The sequence below is a fragment of the Symphalangus syndactylus genome, chromosome 1 (genome assembly GCF_028878055.3).
Source record: "Symphalangus syndactylus isolate Jambi chromosome 1, NHGRI_mSymSyn1-v2.1_pri, whole genome shotgun sequence".
In the NCBI taxonomy this organism is placed as follows: Eukaryota; Metazoa; Chordata; class Mammalia; order Primates; family Hylobatidae; genus Symphalangus; species Symphalangus syndactylus.
Window position 1 is genome coordinate 58,601,521 of NC_072423.2, and position 14,783 is coordinate 58,616,303.

The following is a 14,783-nucleotide window of genomic DNA, read 5'->3' on the forward strand; positions in this document are numbered from 1 at the left end:
TGCCTTGGCCTTCCAAAGTTCTGAGATTACAGGCATGAGCCACTGTGCCCAGCCATATACTAGTATATTTTTAATGTTTGTGAATGACTTTTACAATTAAGGAAAAGAAAAAAACTAGTGTCAAAATTTCCTCTGTACACTTCTTTTTAGATTATTTTCTGTTCCCTTGATCTCTATAACTACTCCGTGCTACTTCCACTTCTTTTTTTTTTTTTTTTTTTTTTTTTTGAGACAGAGTCCCACTCCGTCACCCAGGCTGGAGTGCACTGGCATGATCTCGGCTCACTGCAACCTCAGGTTCAAGCGATTCTCTTGCCTCAGCCTCCCAAGTAGCTGGGCTTACAGACATATGCCACCACGCCCGGCTAATTTTTTTTTTTTTTTTTTTTGTATTTTTAGTAGAGATAGGGTTTCGCCATGTTGGCCAGGCTGGTCTCAAACTCCTGACCTCAGGTGATCCGCCCGCCTTGGCCTCCCAAAGTGCTGGGATTACAGGCGTGATCCACCGTGCCTGGCCTACTTTCACATTTTTAATTACCTTAAGTCTGTCTCCTCAACTGGTTTAGCGAAGGGATTTTGGAGCTGGACACAACTGGTTTTGGATCTAAGTCCTGTCAGCAGAGACAGCAGTGACCTTCATAAATTTCCTAGTCTTTCTGAGGCTCAGTTTCATCTTCAAATGCTGACAATTTCTGCCTCACTCTTTTGTACGTGAATTAAAGGAGTTAAAATCCATTGTGCTCTGAGAACAATGCCTAGCATATAGTAAATGATGGCTTTTTGCTACTATGTCTATCCTAATTATATGGACTTGGTGTAACTTAAATTTTGATGGGAAGAACCACTTTTGTTTTTCAGCTGTGAGTTTATTCTTGCTATTTTAGTAGCCTTATGATGATGTATTTATCTTCTCACAGACATAAATCTGTTAAATAGTTCTGTTTTCTAATTACTTTTGCAGTTGAGGGCACATGCAGTAGATATTAATGGAAATCAAGTGGAGAACCCCATTGACATTGTCATCAATGTTATTGACATGAATGACAACAGACCTGAGTTCTTACACCAGGTTTGGAATGGGACAGTTCCTGAGGGATCAAAGCCTGGTAAGTTTAAAGATAATAATTTGAAGATGACTTGAGGAAAGTATGGTGTAACCAGCCCTGTTATATGAGCAAGAAATGGAGAAATCATATGAGGCTTTTTGGATCATTTTCTTTCATTCATAATGCTTTTGGGAAAGAAGGAAGGTAACTTAGGGAAAAACCAATTGAAGAGAGAAAAAAAAATCCTTCTTATTACTCATATTGATTTTTCCTACCTTTGAAAAAATATGCACTACAGTATTTGATTCTGTCCTGTGGAATACATAGGATCCTTTCATTCTGCTTTAGCTGATACAGCCAATGCATCTTGAAAGTGAGCCCCAGAAGACGAGAGGCTTTCTGTTTATAAAGTACAGATGTGACTGTATGAGACGTAGCAGCAATTAAACACAGTGAGAAAGCCTTAAAGATACTTGATGTTCCTGGGACTAGGTGGCAAAGTCATAGCGAAAGCATAGAAGGGGCTTAGTGACATCTGTGATTGCTGCCCTCTAGCTCCACAGGACAGTTATTTTCAGGGTGGCCAGCGTGTCCCCTGCAGTCCTATCCCTTCAACCAGCAAAATGGAAAATGCCCTGGCCTAGAAATAACACTGTGCAAAGCCACTCATGATTGTAAAGTGGTATTTGACTAAGATTTTAGATTCTCGTATTAAAAATATGACACACTTCAGTCACTGTAGAATAGCCAGGCCCCTAGAAAACCAGTGGACAAGACAATCAGTTGGTATAGACATGGTGAAAGTAAGTGTTTGACCAGGCTTCCTGAGATGACGTGGTGTTCAGAGAGATTTAATTAGCTATTGTATTTTTGTTTTGTATTTTTAAAAGCCTCAGCATTTAAAATTGTGCTGCATAATACCTTTGTCATCAACACCAGTTTATGCAACTCCCTTATGCATAAGTCAGTTTATAGATATAACCAACTATGCCTCAAACGCATACATTTTCTTGGTCCAAGTGCATATCTCTGCCTCTTCAGAAAAGATGTAGGGGTAGGGTGGGGGCAGCTAGAGGGAGACCAGGGGCTGTGCAGGAAGTTCAGCCATCTGTGACTCTTTCTAAGTCACATCGTTAGAGTAGCTTTCTTCAGTATTTTAAAATACAGTAAAATTAAAGCAAATTCAGCATTTCCTTACTAAAACACAAGTCTCATACAAATCTTCCAAAGAAAACAAACATTGGGCTTTTGGGACTGTGGAAATTTTTTTATATTATTTTCTTTTTTTTCTCTATTATTTCAAACTTTACAAGAATAATTTCACAAAAATTGTTTAAAATGTGCCACTAAAGCTATATTTATTATGCATTTTACCATGAATTTCCATATGAGCCACCCATAAATAAAAGACTCTCAGCTATTGCTAGAAGTAGACATATTGTGAGTATATTTCTTGTGGTTCTTCTGTAAGTTTGAAAACATCCTTCTAGGCAAGATTTGTGATGAATCTTGAGCTAAACTGTGTTGTGATCTATATTTTGGCTCACACTTCTGAAACATACCTTTTTATTCTGATGATTTATTCATTCATTCAGCAAATGTTTATAAAGCATATGCTGTGTGGTAGGCCTTGTTCTGACACTGTGGATACAGTGGTGAGAAGCTAGTTCCTGCCCTGTTGGAGCTTAAATTGTAGTAGGGGAGAGAAATAAAAAACACGCAAACAAGCAAGTACACACTGAAGGTTTTGAAAAAATAAGGGTGTAGGGATGACACATAATCAAAATAGGTAAATCATTTAAAGGGACAAGTTCTGAAATGAGATTTGAATAATATTACCAAAGCACAGTTAGTTCAGAACCCAAGGTATACCATGGAGAGAGAATATCCGTTTAGGCTGTAAGGTAGAACTGAACTTGAGTATTCAAAAGGAAGGTAGACTGGAGATAAACATTTCGTAATTCAGTTCTTAAATGGATCCCACAGAACAAACCATTCTAAACAGTAACTACTGCTCACTCTACTTGTAAATTACAGTTTGTCTAGCTAGTCTGAACTAATTTGATCCGAAGGTTTTGAAGATTTCTTTTCCAAAATATCTAATAAATTGAAGTCTCTAAGTTGGTTCCAGTGTTCTTTTAATCACTGAGGAAATAATGAACCACAATGCCAAATCTCTATGCAGTGTACCAAAACAGCAGTGCATGAAATGGTTCCTTATGACCTGAGGAAATGGAGTGTGCCGCATTCTGCACACAGCCTACATTCGGAAAGTGACTCAGGCACTGGGGAGAATCATACTCAGCATGTTATTTTAGACATCATTGCATAATGGAAGAAAAGATGACAGAGGGAAGAATCAGCGGCAATAAATTATGTTTCTAATGGTATCTGTATTACCCATTATTTGCATTTTATATAAATTAAGGTCTAAAATGAACCTTTTTGGAATCATAAAGTGAATTTATCTCCTAAGTTATGGAAAAATTGAGTTTTTATAAATATGTATGTTGTATAATTTTTCATTCAAATATCCAGACCAGGTTTTATCTTTTTTGAAATAAGTACTGTTCTTATCAGTAGCATTTTTAATCAAGTCTAAATGACTTTAAATATTTGTTTTTAAAAAGTGAAAATAAGACATATCAAAACAATAAATATACCTTCTCTTTTGGGGTCCCTGGAATGAAGGGTAACCATTCATTTTCCATGCACACTGTCTCTAGGAACATATGTGATGACTGTAACGGCAATTGACGCTGATGATCCCAATGCCCTCAATGGGATGTTGAGGTACAGAATCGTGTCTCAGGCTCCAAGCACCCCTTCACCCAACATGTTTACAATCAACAATGAGACTGGTGACATTATCACAGTGGCAGCTGGACTTGATCGAGAAGTAAGCCAACCAAAAACTCTATTTGTGTTTGCTTTTAATCTTAAAGGTGCACGATATCATATCACATACATTTTATCTCCACATTACAATATACTCACAGTGTTACTCAAATGCTAATCGTTTTCATTAAGTAATCTGTTGTATATTTTTCTGCAGAGCTTCAAATTGGTTAAATGATGTATATATAGTGGATAAATCAATGCTAGCCTATGTAGTATTTAATGTGATACTGACTAAGCAATATTCTCTGGTATCTAATTTTTAAAATTTTTAGCATTTCCTCAATTTTCCTTTATAGTCAAAGGTTTCTGTGAGGAATTAAAAATCACAGCCAAATAATTGGCACACAAACTTAGGATAATTGTTAATGCTTGTGTTATTAAAAGGCTGCAAATAACGTATGTGATTTGGTTTTTTGTAGCCCTTGTGAATAGGCTGATAGAGTATATAGTAGATTATCTTCTTTATTAGAACTAGCCCCTTAACTCTACGATTAATTTACTTAAAAGATTTAAGCAGTAGTAACTGCATTAATTCTACTCACAAGTATTTAAAGTTAGAAATACAGAGAAACACATTTCTGAAATAACATTTAGTTGAAAATGTATGCAATGTTGAAGGCATTGAAATACTATGCAGTATCACACCGTCTGAGAGGGCACGGGTACTTCTGTTAATTCCCGATGGGTCATCTCAGTGTTACAGGCCTCGACCCACTGTGCTCCTACATAGCCCTTTGTTTTTGTACATGTGATCCCCTTGGCCAGGCATGCCTTGCACCTTTATCTTCATCTTGGATCTTCTAGTTCTTCCGGTTCTGATTCAAGCACTGCTTATATTCTTTCCTGAAAACCCCACTCCTAGTGAAACTTTTTCATCCTTTCTCAGTTCTGTCCTATTTTCTTACAGACTCTCAAGGTCATTATTTTGACCATGTGTAATCATTGTTTGAGTGAAATATCAAAGTGCCAACTCATAGGGAGATCTGTGCTTTGTAGATTTCTGGCTGAGCCAGCTTTTACTGTAATGAGACTTCAGATTATGTATGTCAAAAGGAGACATTATACCCACTGCAATAAAATATCATTGACAAGGATTTTAGAAGTTCGTGTTTTTTGACGCTTTATTTGCTGTAGAAGCATTCATTTGAATTGAAGAAAACATTACTATTGCAATTAATTGTTTACACAAAATAGTGCTAGAAGCACTACAATAAAGTAATATGAGCCAATAAAGATTAGTTTATTCTGAGCTGAGAGCCTTACTTAGGAGTTAGTGTATGCCTATGACATTGTACCTATTGACTTGTAGGCATCAACAGTTCTTTTTCTAGAAATGATTTGCATCAGAGATTGTTGAAATCAGTTTAGTTTCTTAAGTAGTACTTTTAGTTCAGTAATACTTGGAACATGTATATATTTTTACCTCTTCATTACCATATGAAATACTATTTTTGTATGCTGATAAACTCAGCAGGAATGCCATAATTTATTAGAGAATATGGGGTAATTTTCAGTATTTTTTCTTCAGTGCCAGGTTGCTCATATACCAAGTAGATTTCGTTCATTTCATAATCCTAATATTTCTCTTTCATTCACATTGTCATTGTGAGATACAGAAATGAGACTTCATCCTGTTTTCATACGGTAATATTCCTGTCTCATTTAGACTGGCTGTTTTGTGGAAAGAAAGAGGCGTGGAAAATTGAAGATACTTTTTACTAAAACAGACCAACCATGTTTAAAAATCAGACTGTATTTCGTTTAGAGGATGAAAGCCTGATGTGAGGCCATAATCGTCGTTAAGTTTATCTTCCAGTGGATAGAGAAGCTGTTCACTACCCCTTGATGAAACTAATGTGGAAATGGATTTGAAACTATAGAATTATGGGTTAGATACAGTATGAGAAATAGCTTCTTGACAGTGAAATTATTAAACACAACAATGAGTTACTAGGGAAAATTATGGAAAACCTTCCTTTCCTGAAAGTCATTTAACATAGAAAAAATGTATCTATCTCGGTTGGTTTATGATAATTCTTCCTGAGGCCAGGGATAAATTACTTTGACTTTTTCAGGCCTTGTGCACGCTTGAAATTCTTTTATTTCTATTAGAATTCACAGTTTCCTTTCTGTCAAAAGTAATGTGTGATCTCTTGCTCTCAGGATGTATGACACCTTTAAGTGATTGAACTCCTAATCATTGAAATGCTTACTGAGATTCAGCTTTTTATTTTTCTTTAATCTTCAGGTTTTAAAAATTCAGTTTTAATTCTTCAGCTTCTCCAGACCTAAAGGTGTATTTGCCACATTACCCAGTCTTCAGCGTTTATTCCCATCTGTCCTCTTGTGACATTACTTGCTGGTAGTATTCCTGGCCTTTCCACTTCATGTCCATTTTCTGCCCTTTTTGTGCAGGACTGCCAAAGACTCACCCCTGCTCCCCACAGTTGGAACTCTGGCTCTGCTTATTATGGGCTGTTTGACTTTCAGTGTATTAACTTGAAACCTCAGCTCCTGCATCCATAAATGGGGATAATAGTATTACCTACCTCATGGGACCGTTTTAAGAATTATCCAACATGACACATAAAGCATTCAGGCCAGGTATGGTGGCTCATACCTGTAATCACAGCATTTTGGGAGGTTGAGGTGGGTGGACAGCTTGAGCCTAGAAGTTCAAGACCTGCCTGGACAACATGGTGAAACCCCATCTCTACAAAAAATACAAGAATTAGCCGGGCATGGTGGTGTGCACCTGTAGTCCCAGCCACTTGGGAGGCTGAGCAGGAGAATCACCCGAGCCTGGGAGGTCAAGGCTGCAGTGAGCCGTGATTGCACCACTGCACTGCAGCCTGAGTGGCAGAGTGAGACCCTCTGTATTAGTCTGTTCTCATGCTGCTATGAAGAAATACCTGAGACTGGATAGAAAAGAGGTTTAATTGGCTCACAGTTCCGCATGGCTGGGGAGGCCTCAGGAAGCCTACAATCATGACAGAAGGCACCTCTTCACAGGGCGGAAGGAGAGAAATGAAGAGTGCAAGCAGGGGAAATGCCAGACGCTTATAAAACCATCAGATCTTGTGAGACTCATGCATTATCATGAGAACAGTATGGGGGAAACTGCCCCCATGATGCAGTTACCTCCACCCGGTTCCACCCTTGACACATGGGGATTATGAGGATTACAATTCAAGGTGAGATTTGGGTGGGGACACAGAGCCAAACCATATCACCCTGTCTCAAAAAAAAAGTATGTGTATATATATATATATATATATATATATATGTATATATACATATGTGTATATATATGTATGTATACATATGTATATATATATGTGTGTATATATGTATATATGTGTGTGTGTGTATATATATATATATATATATAAATTTAAAAGCATTTTAAAAAGCATTCAGCACAGTGCCTAATAAATCTGAGCTAATGTTTTCCCCACTGCCATCATGAACAGCAACAGCAGCATCTCCTGGCTAAGCACTATCTATCACCTTTACTCCTCTTCATAAGATGAAAGAAATACTTCCTGTTTTCCAAACCTAATAATCTTTCTGTTTGTGCCTTCAACTCCTAGTTCCATCCTGAAGGGGTGTTCTCCTGTTTTCTGTTGTGTCATCAATCTTCCTTTCTCTACAGGTTGCTTCATAATCTGCAAACCTGCTGGGTCTCCGCTGTGGTAACATAGCTCTCCACGCCATATAGGATGAAGTTAGAGCTTTTTAGTAGTGCATTCCAGACCCTCTGTGACCTTGGCCCCAAAACCCTCCTTAACCCCCCAGAATTACTTGCCTTTCACATACAAATGGTGCCCAACCACTCATTGAACCACACGCAGTCCTTGTGCAAATAGGGAGTCTTCTATTCTTCTGTTCCCGTTTCCTCTACCTAAATATTCTTTTCCTACATAACAGGCTAATCCTTACCCTCTGAGAGCCAGTTCTCAATCCCTTCTCTGATCACCCACAGTAGTCTCTGCATACCTCTATCTAGACTGTGTTACACAGAAAGTTTATCTAGATTCCCATTCTCAGCATCCAGTGGGGCAGATGTTCCTTGTCTCATTACCCTGAACATGAATCTTAAAGAAATGTTTAAGTTACTATACTTTCCCTGAGTTCCACACCAGTCTTCTCCAAGGGGCAGCCTGCACTTGAGGCAGGCAGATCACTTGAGCCCAGGAGTTTGAGACCAGCCTGGGCCACATGGCAAAACCCTGTCTCTACTAAAATTATAAAAAATTAGCCAGGCATGGTGGTGCATGCCTGTAATCCCAGCTACTCAGGAGGCTAAGGTAAGAGGATCACCTATCACCTGAGTCTGGGTGGTCAAGGCTGCAGTGAGCCGTAATCGTGGCACTGCAGTCCAGCCTGTGTGACAGAGTGAGACCCTGTCTCACGAACAAACAAACAAAAAATATTTCCACTCCTTCCTCGTCCACTTGAAGTCCGGCTTCCCACCTGCTTCCCCACTTGACCTGTGCACATGCTGCACGTGTGCAGTACTCTTACCATCTTAGAGGGCACTCACGTAGCGGATTGATTAATGGTACAGATTCTTGACTCATACCTGAATTCAAGTCTAGTCTCTGCCTCTTATGGCTGGGTGTCCATGGCAAGCTCCCTTACCTTCCTAAGCCTATTTCCTCATCTGTAAAGTGGGGTTTCAAAACCCCACCTGCCTCATAGGATTATTGTGAGGACTAACTGAAATAATGCATAGTGCATAGCACTGTGCCAGGCACATAGTGCTCAAACTCAATAAAAGTTGTTTTTTGTTTTTTGTTTTTAAATCAAGGCCCTTGGAACAGTGCCAGCATGTAGTATGTATACAAAAGAAAGACCACATTTATAAGGTAGATGGTACTTTTAGTCCCATTTCACAGATGAGGGAACTGGGGCTTAGCAGTTAAGAATTTGAACAGAGTTGGCCAGGCATGGTGGCTCACGCCTGTAATCCCAGCACTTTGGGAGGCCGAGGTGGGCGGATCACGAGGTCAGGAGATCGAGACCATCTTGACCCCCATCTCTACTAAAAATACAAAAAATTAGCCAGGCGTGGTGATGGGCGCCTGTAGTCCCAGCTACTCGGGAGGCTGAGGCAGGAGAATGGCGTGAACCTGGGAGGTGGAGCTTGCAGTGAGCCGAGATTGCGCCACTGCATTCCAGCCTGGGCGACAGAGCAAGACTCAGTCTCAAAAGAAAAGAATTTGAACAGAGTCACAAATCTATACTTCCCTCCTAAGTTTCGGTGACATTATTATTCAACTCTCTGTCCTCAACCCAATTTATCTAGAGGCAAATCTGTCGTCTCCTGAAACCTGTGATTTATGATGAGTTTCCTATTTCATGTGACCAGGACCTTCTCCTCAGTCTCTCAAGGTTGTCGTTTAATTGCCTTTCCCGTGCCCTGCTGTCCCTCTACCTGCAATCTGTTTAGTCCTCAAGTTCTTCCCTTTTTACTCAAAGTAATGACATTAAAAGTAATTGCCATTAAAAGTAATGACAAAAACTGCAGTTATTTTTGCACCAACCTGATAGTTGGTATGCACTATTGAAGGTTCTTCATATTACTTTTTCCTACCATTTCTAGACTTGCACTCATGCATTTGGTGGCTCTATATGGTCCTGTGATCCGTTACTCTCTGCCTCCATCACTTAGTGAAAGCAAGGCTGTATCTTGTTTTGGTCACTGTTTTATCCAAGTAAATACTCCATTGCCTGGCATTTAGAAGACATTTCATTAAATGTCTGCTGTATGAATGACTGAATGTTCTCACCTCCTCATTCACTGATGTCACTCTAGTTCAGTGTTTCAAAATTGTGCTGTATGTGCGTAAGATTTTAATTGGTAAATGCAGAGAAGCCTCTAGGACAGCAAGCGGACACAGCCTTTCAGGTGCTACTTCATCAAGTAGAGACTGCCAGAATCTAATAATTTCATCATGTTTATTTTTTACTGTCATATTTATGATAAGTGATGCTAGCTTTCCATTTATGGGACTTTTACAATAAATTAAGCTTTAAAAAGGGAAATTAACGTCAAGATAAATAGGAAGTGACTCATAGTATGAGGAAATGTTAGAATTGGGACTATTGTATATGAATCACTGTGGTTTTGGGAAAAGGTGAGCTAGTTTATGCTCCCAGTATGGGTTTTAAGAAGTAAATTATAGCTATCCATGTGAATAGAAGATGGTTTTTTCTTTACCTGAAATAAGATCATGCAAAACCCAAGGTTTCTTATGCATTCACCCATCCATCCACCAAGTCAGAAACATTTGTGGAATTCTTACTCCGAGTCAGGCACTGTGCCATATGCCAGTGACACAAGCATCAACAAAGCAAGGGCCCTTGGGACACTTGTGTGTGTGTGTATGTGTGTCTCTGTATGCACACACATGCACAATGAGGCAGATACAGACATACGACTGATAACAGCCATATAAACTATAAACAGTGATGGGGTGTGTTGTGAGGACTCTGTCCTGGGGACACAAACAGCTCTTCCTCAAGGACTTTCAGAAGTCATCTCCAAAGCGACTTTTAAGCCGCGTGTTAGGCAGGCTTGGAATGAAGGGAATGGTATTCTAGGCAAGGGTTTCTCAACCAGGACACTATGACATTTTTACTTGGTTATGAGGCCTGTCTTATGCATCATAGGATGTTTAGCAGCATCCTTGGCCTCTACCCATTAGATGTTGGTACTGAGTTTGGTTGTCACAACTAAGCACTCCTTAGTTGTGACAACCCAAAATGTTCACTCTGGGTAACATCCACTTGTCTAGGCAGAGGAGAATGCCAAATGCAATGACATAGGATCATGACAGGGCATTTGAAGATAAATGCAAAACAGCTCCAGGTGTGGGGTAAGCGAATGGGAGGAATCACTTTTGTAAAATAGGCGAGTTTCAGAGAGGGAAGGATTGACAGCAAGCAGATGAGTTTGGATTTTATTCCATATAGAGCAGGAAGGGAGGAGAAGTTTTCAAGCAAAATCCCCTTGATCAGCTGAGGTACTATGAGAGCGGGAAGTCGAACCCTTATGGAATCTAAATGTCAGTCATTCACAACCAGATGCCCAATGACCAAATTAGGTAAGAAGCTCTAAGCAGTTCAGTTGTCTAAAACATAGGCTATCAAGGCTTCCTTACTAAATATAAGAATGTTTTACCAATCAGGCATTTGAAAATGGAGGTGACATTATTTACTATTTACCAAGTGGAATTTTTTTTTATTTGAAGAGATACTGTACTTTGGAAATAACAAGTGTCCTTTTGTAATTTAAAATTTCCAGACTAGCTTGAAGCAATAAGAAATTTCAAGTATTAGCTACTAGTTCCAATATTGCAGATCAATGGAAAATTATTGGATGTATTATGCTTACATAATTCTGGAGATTTTTGTACACTAGACATTAGGAAATAACTATACCTTCATATAATACCTATGTGAGTTAACTTCTTAAAAAATAAGCTTCCTTTTTTTTCTCTCTTTTTGAGAATGTTCATCTGTTTCTGCAAATAGCAGCTAACAAAACTGACATTTCAAAAGTCATAAAAGTTTTTATTTTCATGGTTTTCAGCTGGGAGGCTGAACTGAATGTCCTGCAAAATTCTCTCACTAACCATGAAAGCATTAAGCTGAAGTGACACTTCTAACTGGGGAAGGAAACCAACTGAAGAAGTATTATAGCCTATGTTAACATTTTTTTTTTTTTTTTTTTTTGAGATGGAGTCTCGTTCTGTCACCCAGGCTGGAGTGCAGTGGCACGATCTCGGCTCACTGCAACCTCCGCCTCCTGGGTTCACGTGATTCTCCTGCCTCAGCCTCCTGAGTAGCTGGGATTACAGGTGCCCACCACCACGCCCGGCTAATTTTTTGTGTATTTTTAGTAGAGACGGGGTTTCACTATGTTGGCCAGACTAGTCTCGAACTCCTGACCTCATGATCCACCCGCCTCGGCCTCCCAAACTGCTGGGATTACAGGCATGAGCCACTACACCTGGCCCTTAGCCTATGTTAACATTATAGTGAGGTACTGTGGGTTAAGAAAAAATTAAATGACTCAACCAACATTATTTCTTATTGCATGTGTGTTTTTTAATTCAAAAAAGTGTAACGTTTTCTCTTTTAGGAAGACAAAAAATAACTGAAATAAATAACTGCTAGAGATTGGCATTTGGGTGAACAGACAGAGACTTAGAATCTAATGTGGGCGGTTTGGCTTTCCTTCCTACTCCTTTCTTTTCTTTGCCCCTCCCCCGACAACTAAATCAAAAGCTACAATTTGTGTCTGTTCTATCTAAGCTCCAGAAATCCCTTAAGAACGGCCATTCACAATGTTAGCTATATTTAGAAACAGGGAAAACTGCACTTTGCAGTGACAGTTTATTTTTGTATGTAGTGGATTTTGTTGTTCAGAATGTTTTAACATTTATGAAAATGGTCACTGTTTTTGATCTATCTGTGCCAATTTCCACAGAGATTCCAAATGATTTTAGATATTGTTTAAAGTTAGGTTTTCCTAATATAAAACTTATTCAGCAAATGCCTGACTTCTCAATCTCAGCATTTTCTCTTAGATATATTATAGCTTAATTTGGCTCTTTTAAAACAGTCAACCTGGAATTTGAAAGTAGTGGATGCCTGTCTAATAATAATAATCATCTACATGTAAATGTATCAATATTTATATCCATTGTAGGTCTGTGCTTAAAGCACTGGACACAATGAGTGTTATACCCAAATCCTAATCCGTTGAATATGCAATTATCAAATATATGCCCTGTTAGAAGACTATGGAAATAAACGTAAACCCTTCAAGTTTTGACTTTGTTTAAGAATACTGTATATCTCTTCTATATGGTTTTGAATCATATGTATTAATGGAATTTAAGGGGAAATATTGCATCTACCCTGTAATAATAGAATATATGTAAGAACATATAAAAGGAAAGCTTATATACTTCTCGAATTATATATGTGTTCTTCTCCCTGTCTTAAGATTCTTCATTGTTTTTAGTATCCTAAACCGGGTAGAAATTAACATACAAGAAAGTAAATACAAACCAAATGACTTGAATGCTTGATCACAATCTGGTGAAGAAAGGCAAAAGTTGGAACCAGATGGAGGTTTCAGCTTAGCTGTGAATTTCACACATCTGCAGTGCATTCCTTTCTGCCAGTGGAGGTGAATATACACGGTTAAATCTCTCTAGACAAGGACCAGACCTGTGCTTCATAAGTTAAAGGAAACTCCACTTGGGAAATTTCAAGTCATGTTAATCAGAATGAATGATGCCATGCTCTCCTTGCATTATAAAGAGCCGTTTACAGAACAACTGTTATGTCTTCTTGAGGAATTAGTTTCATTTAAGTTGTTATCTTTATGTCTTTTTAGAAGGTGCAACAGTATACGTTAATAATTCAAGCTACAGACATGGAAGGCAATCCCACATACGGCCTTTCAAATACAGCCACGGCCGTCATCACAGTGACAGATGTCAATGACAATCCTCCAGAGTTTACTGCCATGACGGTGAGTACAGCCTGTCACTCACACAACTTTGGATCTGTAGTTCGTTACTGAGAAGGTTGGTCATGAATAATAAATGTGTTAAATAGAGGTGGAACTTGCTTCACCTAATAGTAGCATGGCTGCTAACTCGGACATTTCTGTCATCAGGGCCTTACATGAGGCATCCAAGTAATTTGTTTCTTCGTAGTCTTCAAGTCCACTGTTAAAGTCGTTAAAATAAGCTGCCTGGAAAACACGTCCTAAAAAGACTGTGCTGTTATAACAAAATGCTTATGAATATTTTCAGGTGCATGAGCTGCATGACTGATCTATGCTACTTTGTCAGCATATAATTATCCATATCTGAAGTAAAATCATTTTGCACAGACAAGTTCTTTCCCCCACCCCACCATAATCACCCAGAGACTCACAAGTGGATGCTGATTTTAATATTAGTGAAACTGTAAGGTAATTTGGAAAAAAATTGGACTACTGAAAAATGTTACAGTATTTTTAAAGTCAGACATAAATGCTGTGATTACCTGCATTATCAGTCTCCTCATTTAGTGTAGATAATAAAAATTTAATGGGGCAGTAAAATCGGACGGTGTGGTCATCAAGACAAGTTGTCCTTCAGTGGTCCATGCTGCTCCTCTGACTGAGGTTTGTCTTTCTCGCAGTTTTATGGTGAAGTTCCTGAGAACAGGGTAGACATCATAGTAGCTAATCTAACTGTGACCGATAAGGATCAACCGCATACACCAGCCTGGAATGCAGTGTACAGAATCAGTGGCGGAGATCCTACTGGACGGTTCGCCATCCAGACCGACCCAAACAGCAACGACGGGTTAGTCACCGTGGTCAAAGTAAGTGTTCCTCGGGCCACTGATCTCTCCAACAGCTGCTCAGCAAGGACCAATATATGGCCCCCACTCATTGTTTTGCAATGGAAACTTAGGACGTTTTTCTTTCAGACATCTCCAGATGTGGGTCTGATATATATTTGGGAGGTTATATCTTACTGTTTAATTTATGCTGAGGCTAAGGCCAACATTAGTACTCTCACATCATCACTGATATGAGGGTTTTTGAATGAGAGTTTTGTGATGAGAGTTTTGTGAGAGTTTTTGAATGAGAGTTTTGAGTGAGAATTTTGTGAGAGTTTTGATGATTGTTTTTGAATCAGTTTGGACAGTTTTTACCAATCTGAGGATAGGACTGGCCTGAACAACATTAACTGTCAGTGTAGTTGATATATTCGTGATACATCACATTCTGAAGTTTTGATCACCATTGATAGC

The 14,783-nt window shown here is 38.9% G+C and overlaps 1 protein-coding gene across 3 annotated transcripts in view; it reads left to right on the plus strand.

Moving 5' to 3' along the window:
* Positions 1-14,783, plus strand: part of CDH2 (cadherin 2) — a 253,945-nt gene that overhangs the window by 170,263 nt on the left and 68,899 nt on the right. For all 3 annotated transcript variants that reach the window (XM_055235439.2, XM_055235441.2, XM_055235440.2), the window contains 4 exons: positions 962-1,106; positions 3,773-3,945; positions 13,366-13,503; positions 14,163-14,348. In XM_055235439.2, coding sequence (XP_055091414.1) covers positions 962-1,106; positions 3,773-3,945; positions 13,366-13,503; positions 14,163-14,348 — 642 coding nt within the window. The remainder of the gene's footprint in view (positions 1-961; positions 1,107-3,772; positions 3,946-13,365; positions 13,504-14,162; positions 14,349-14,783) is intronic.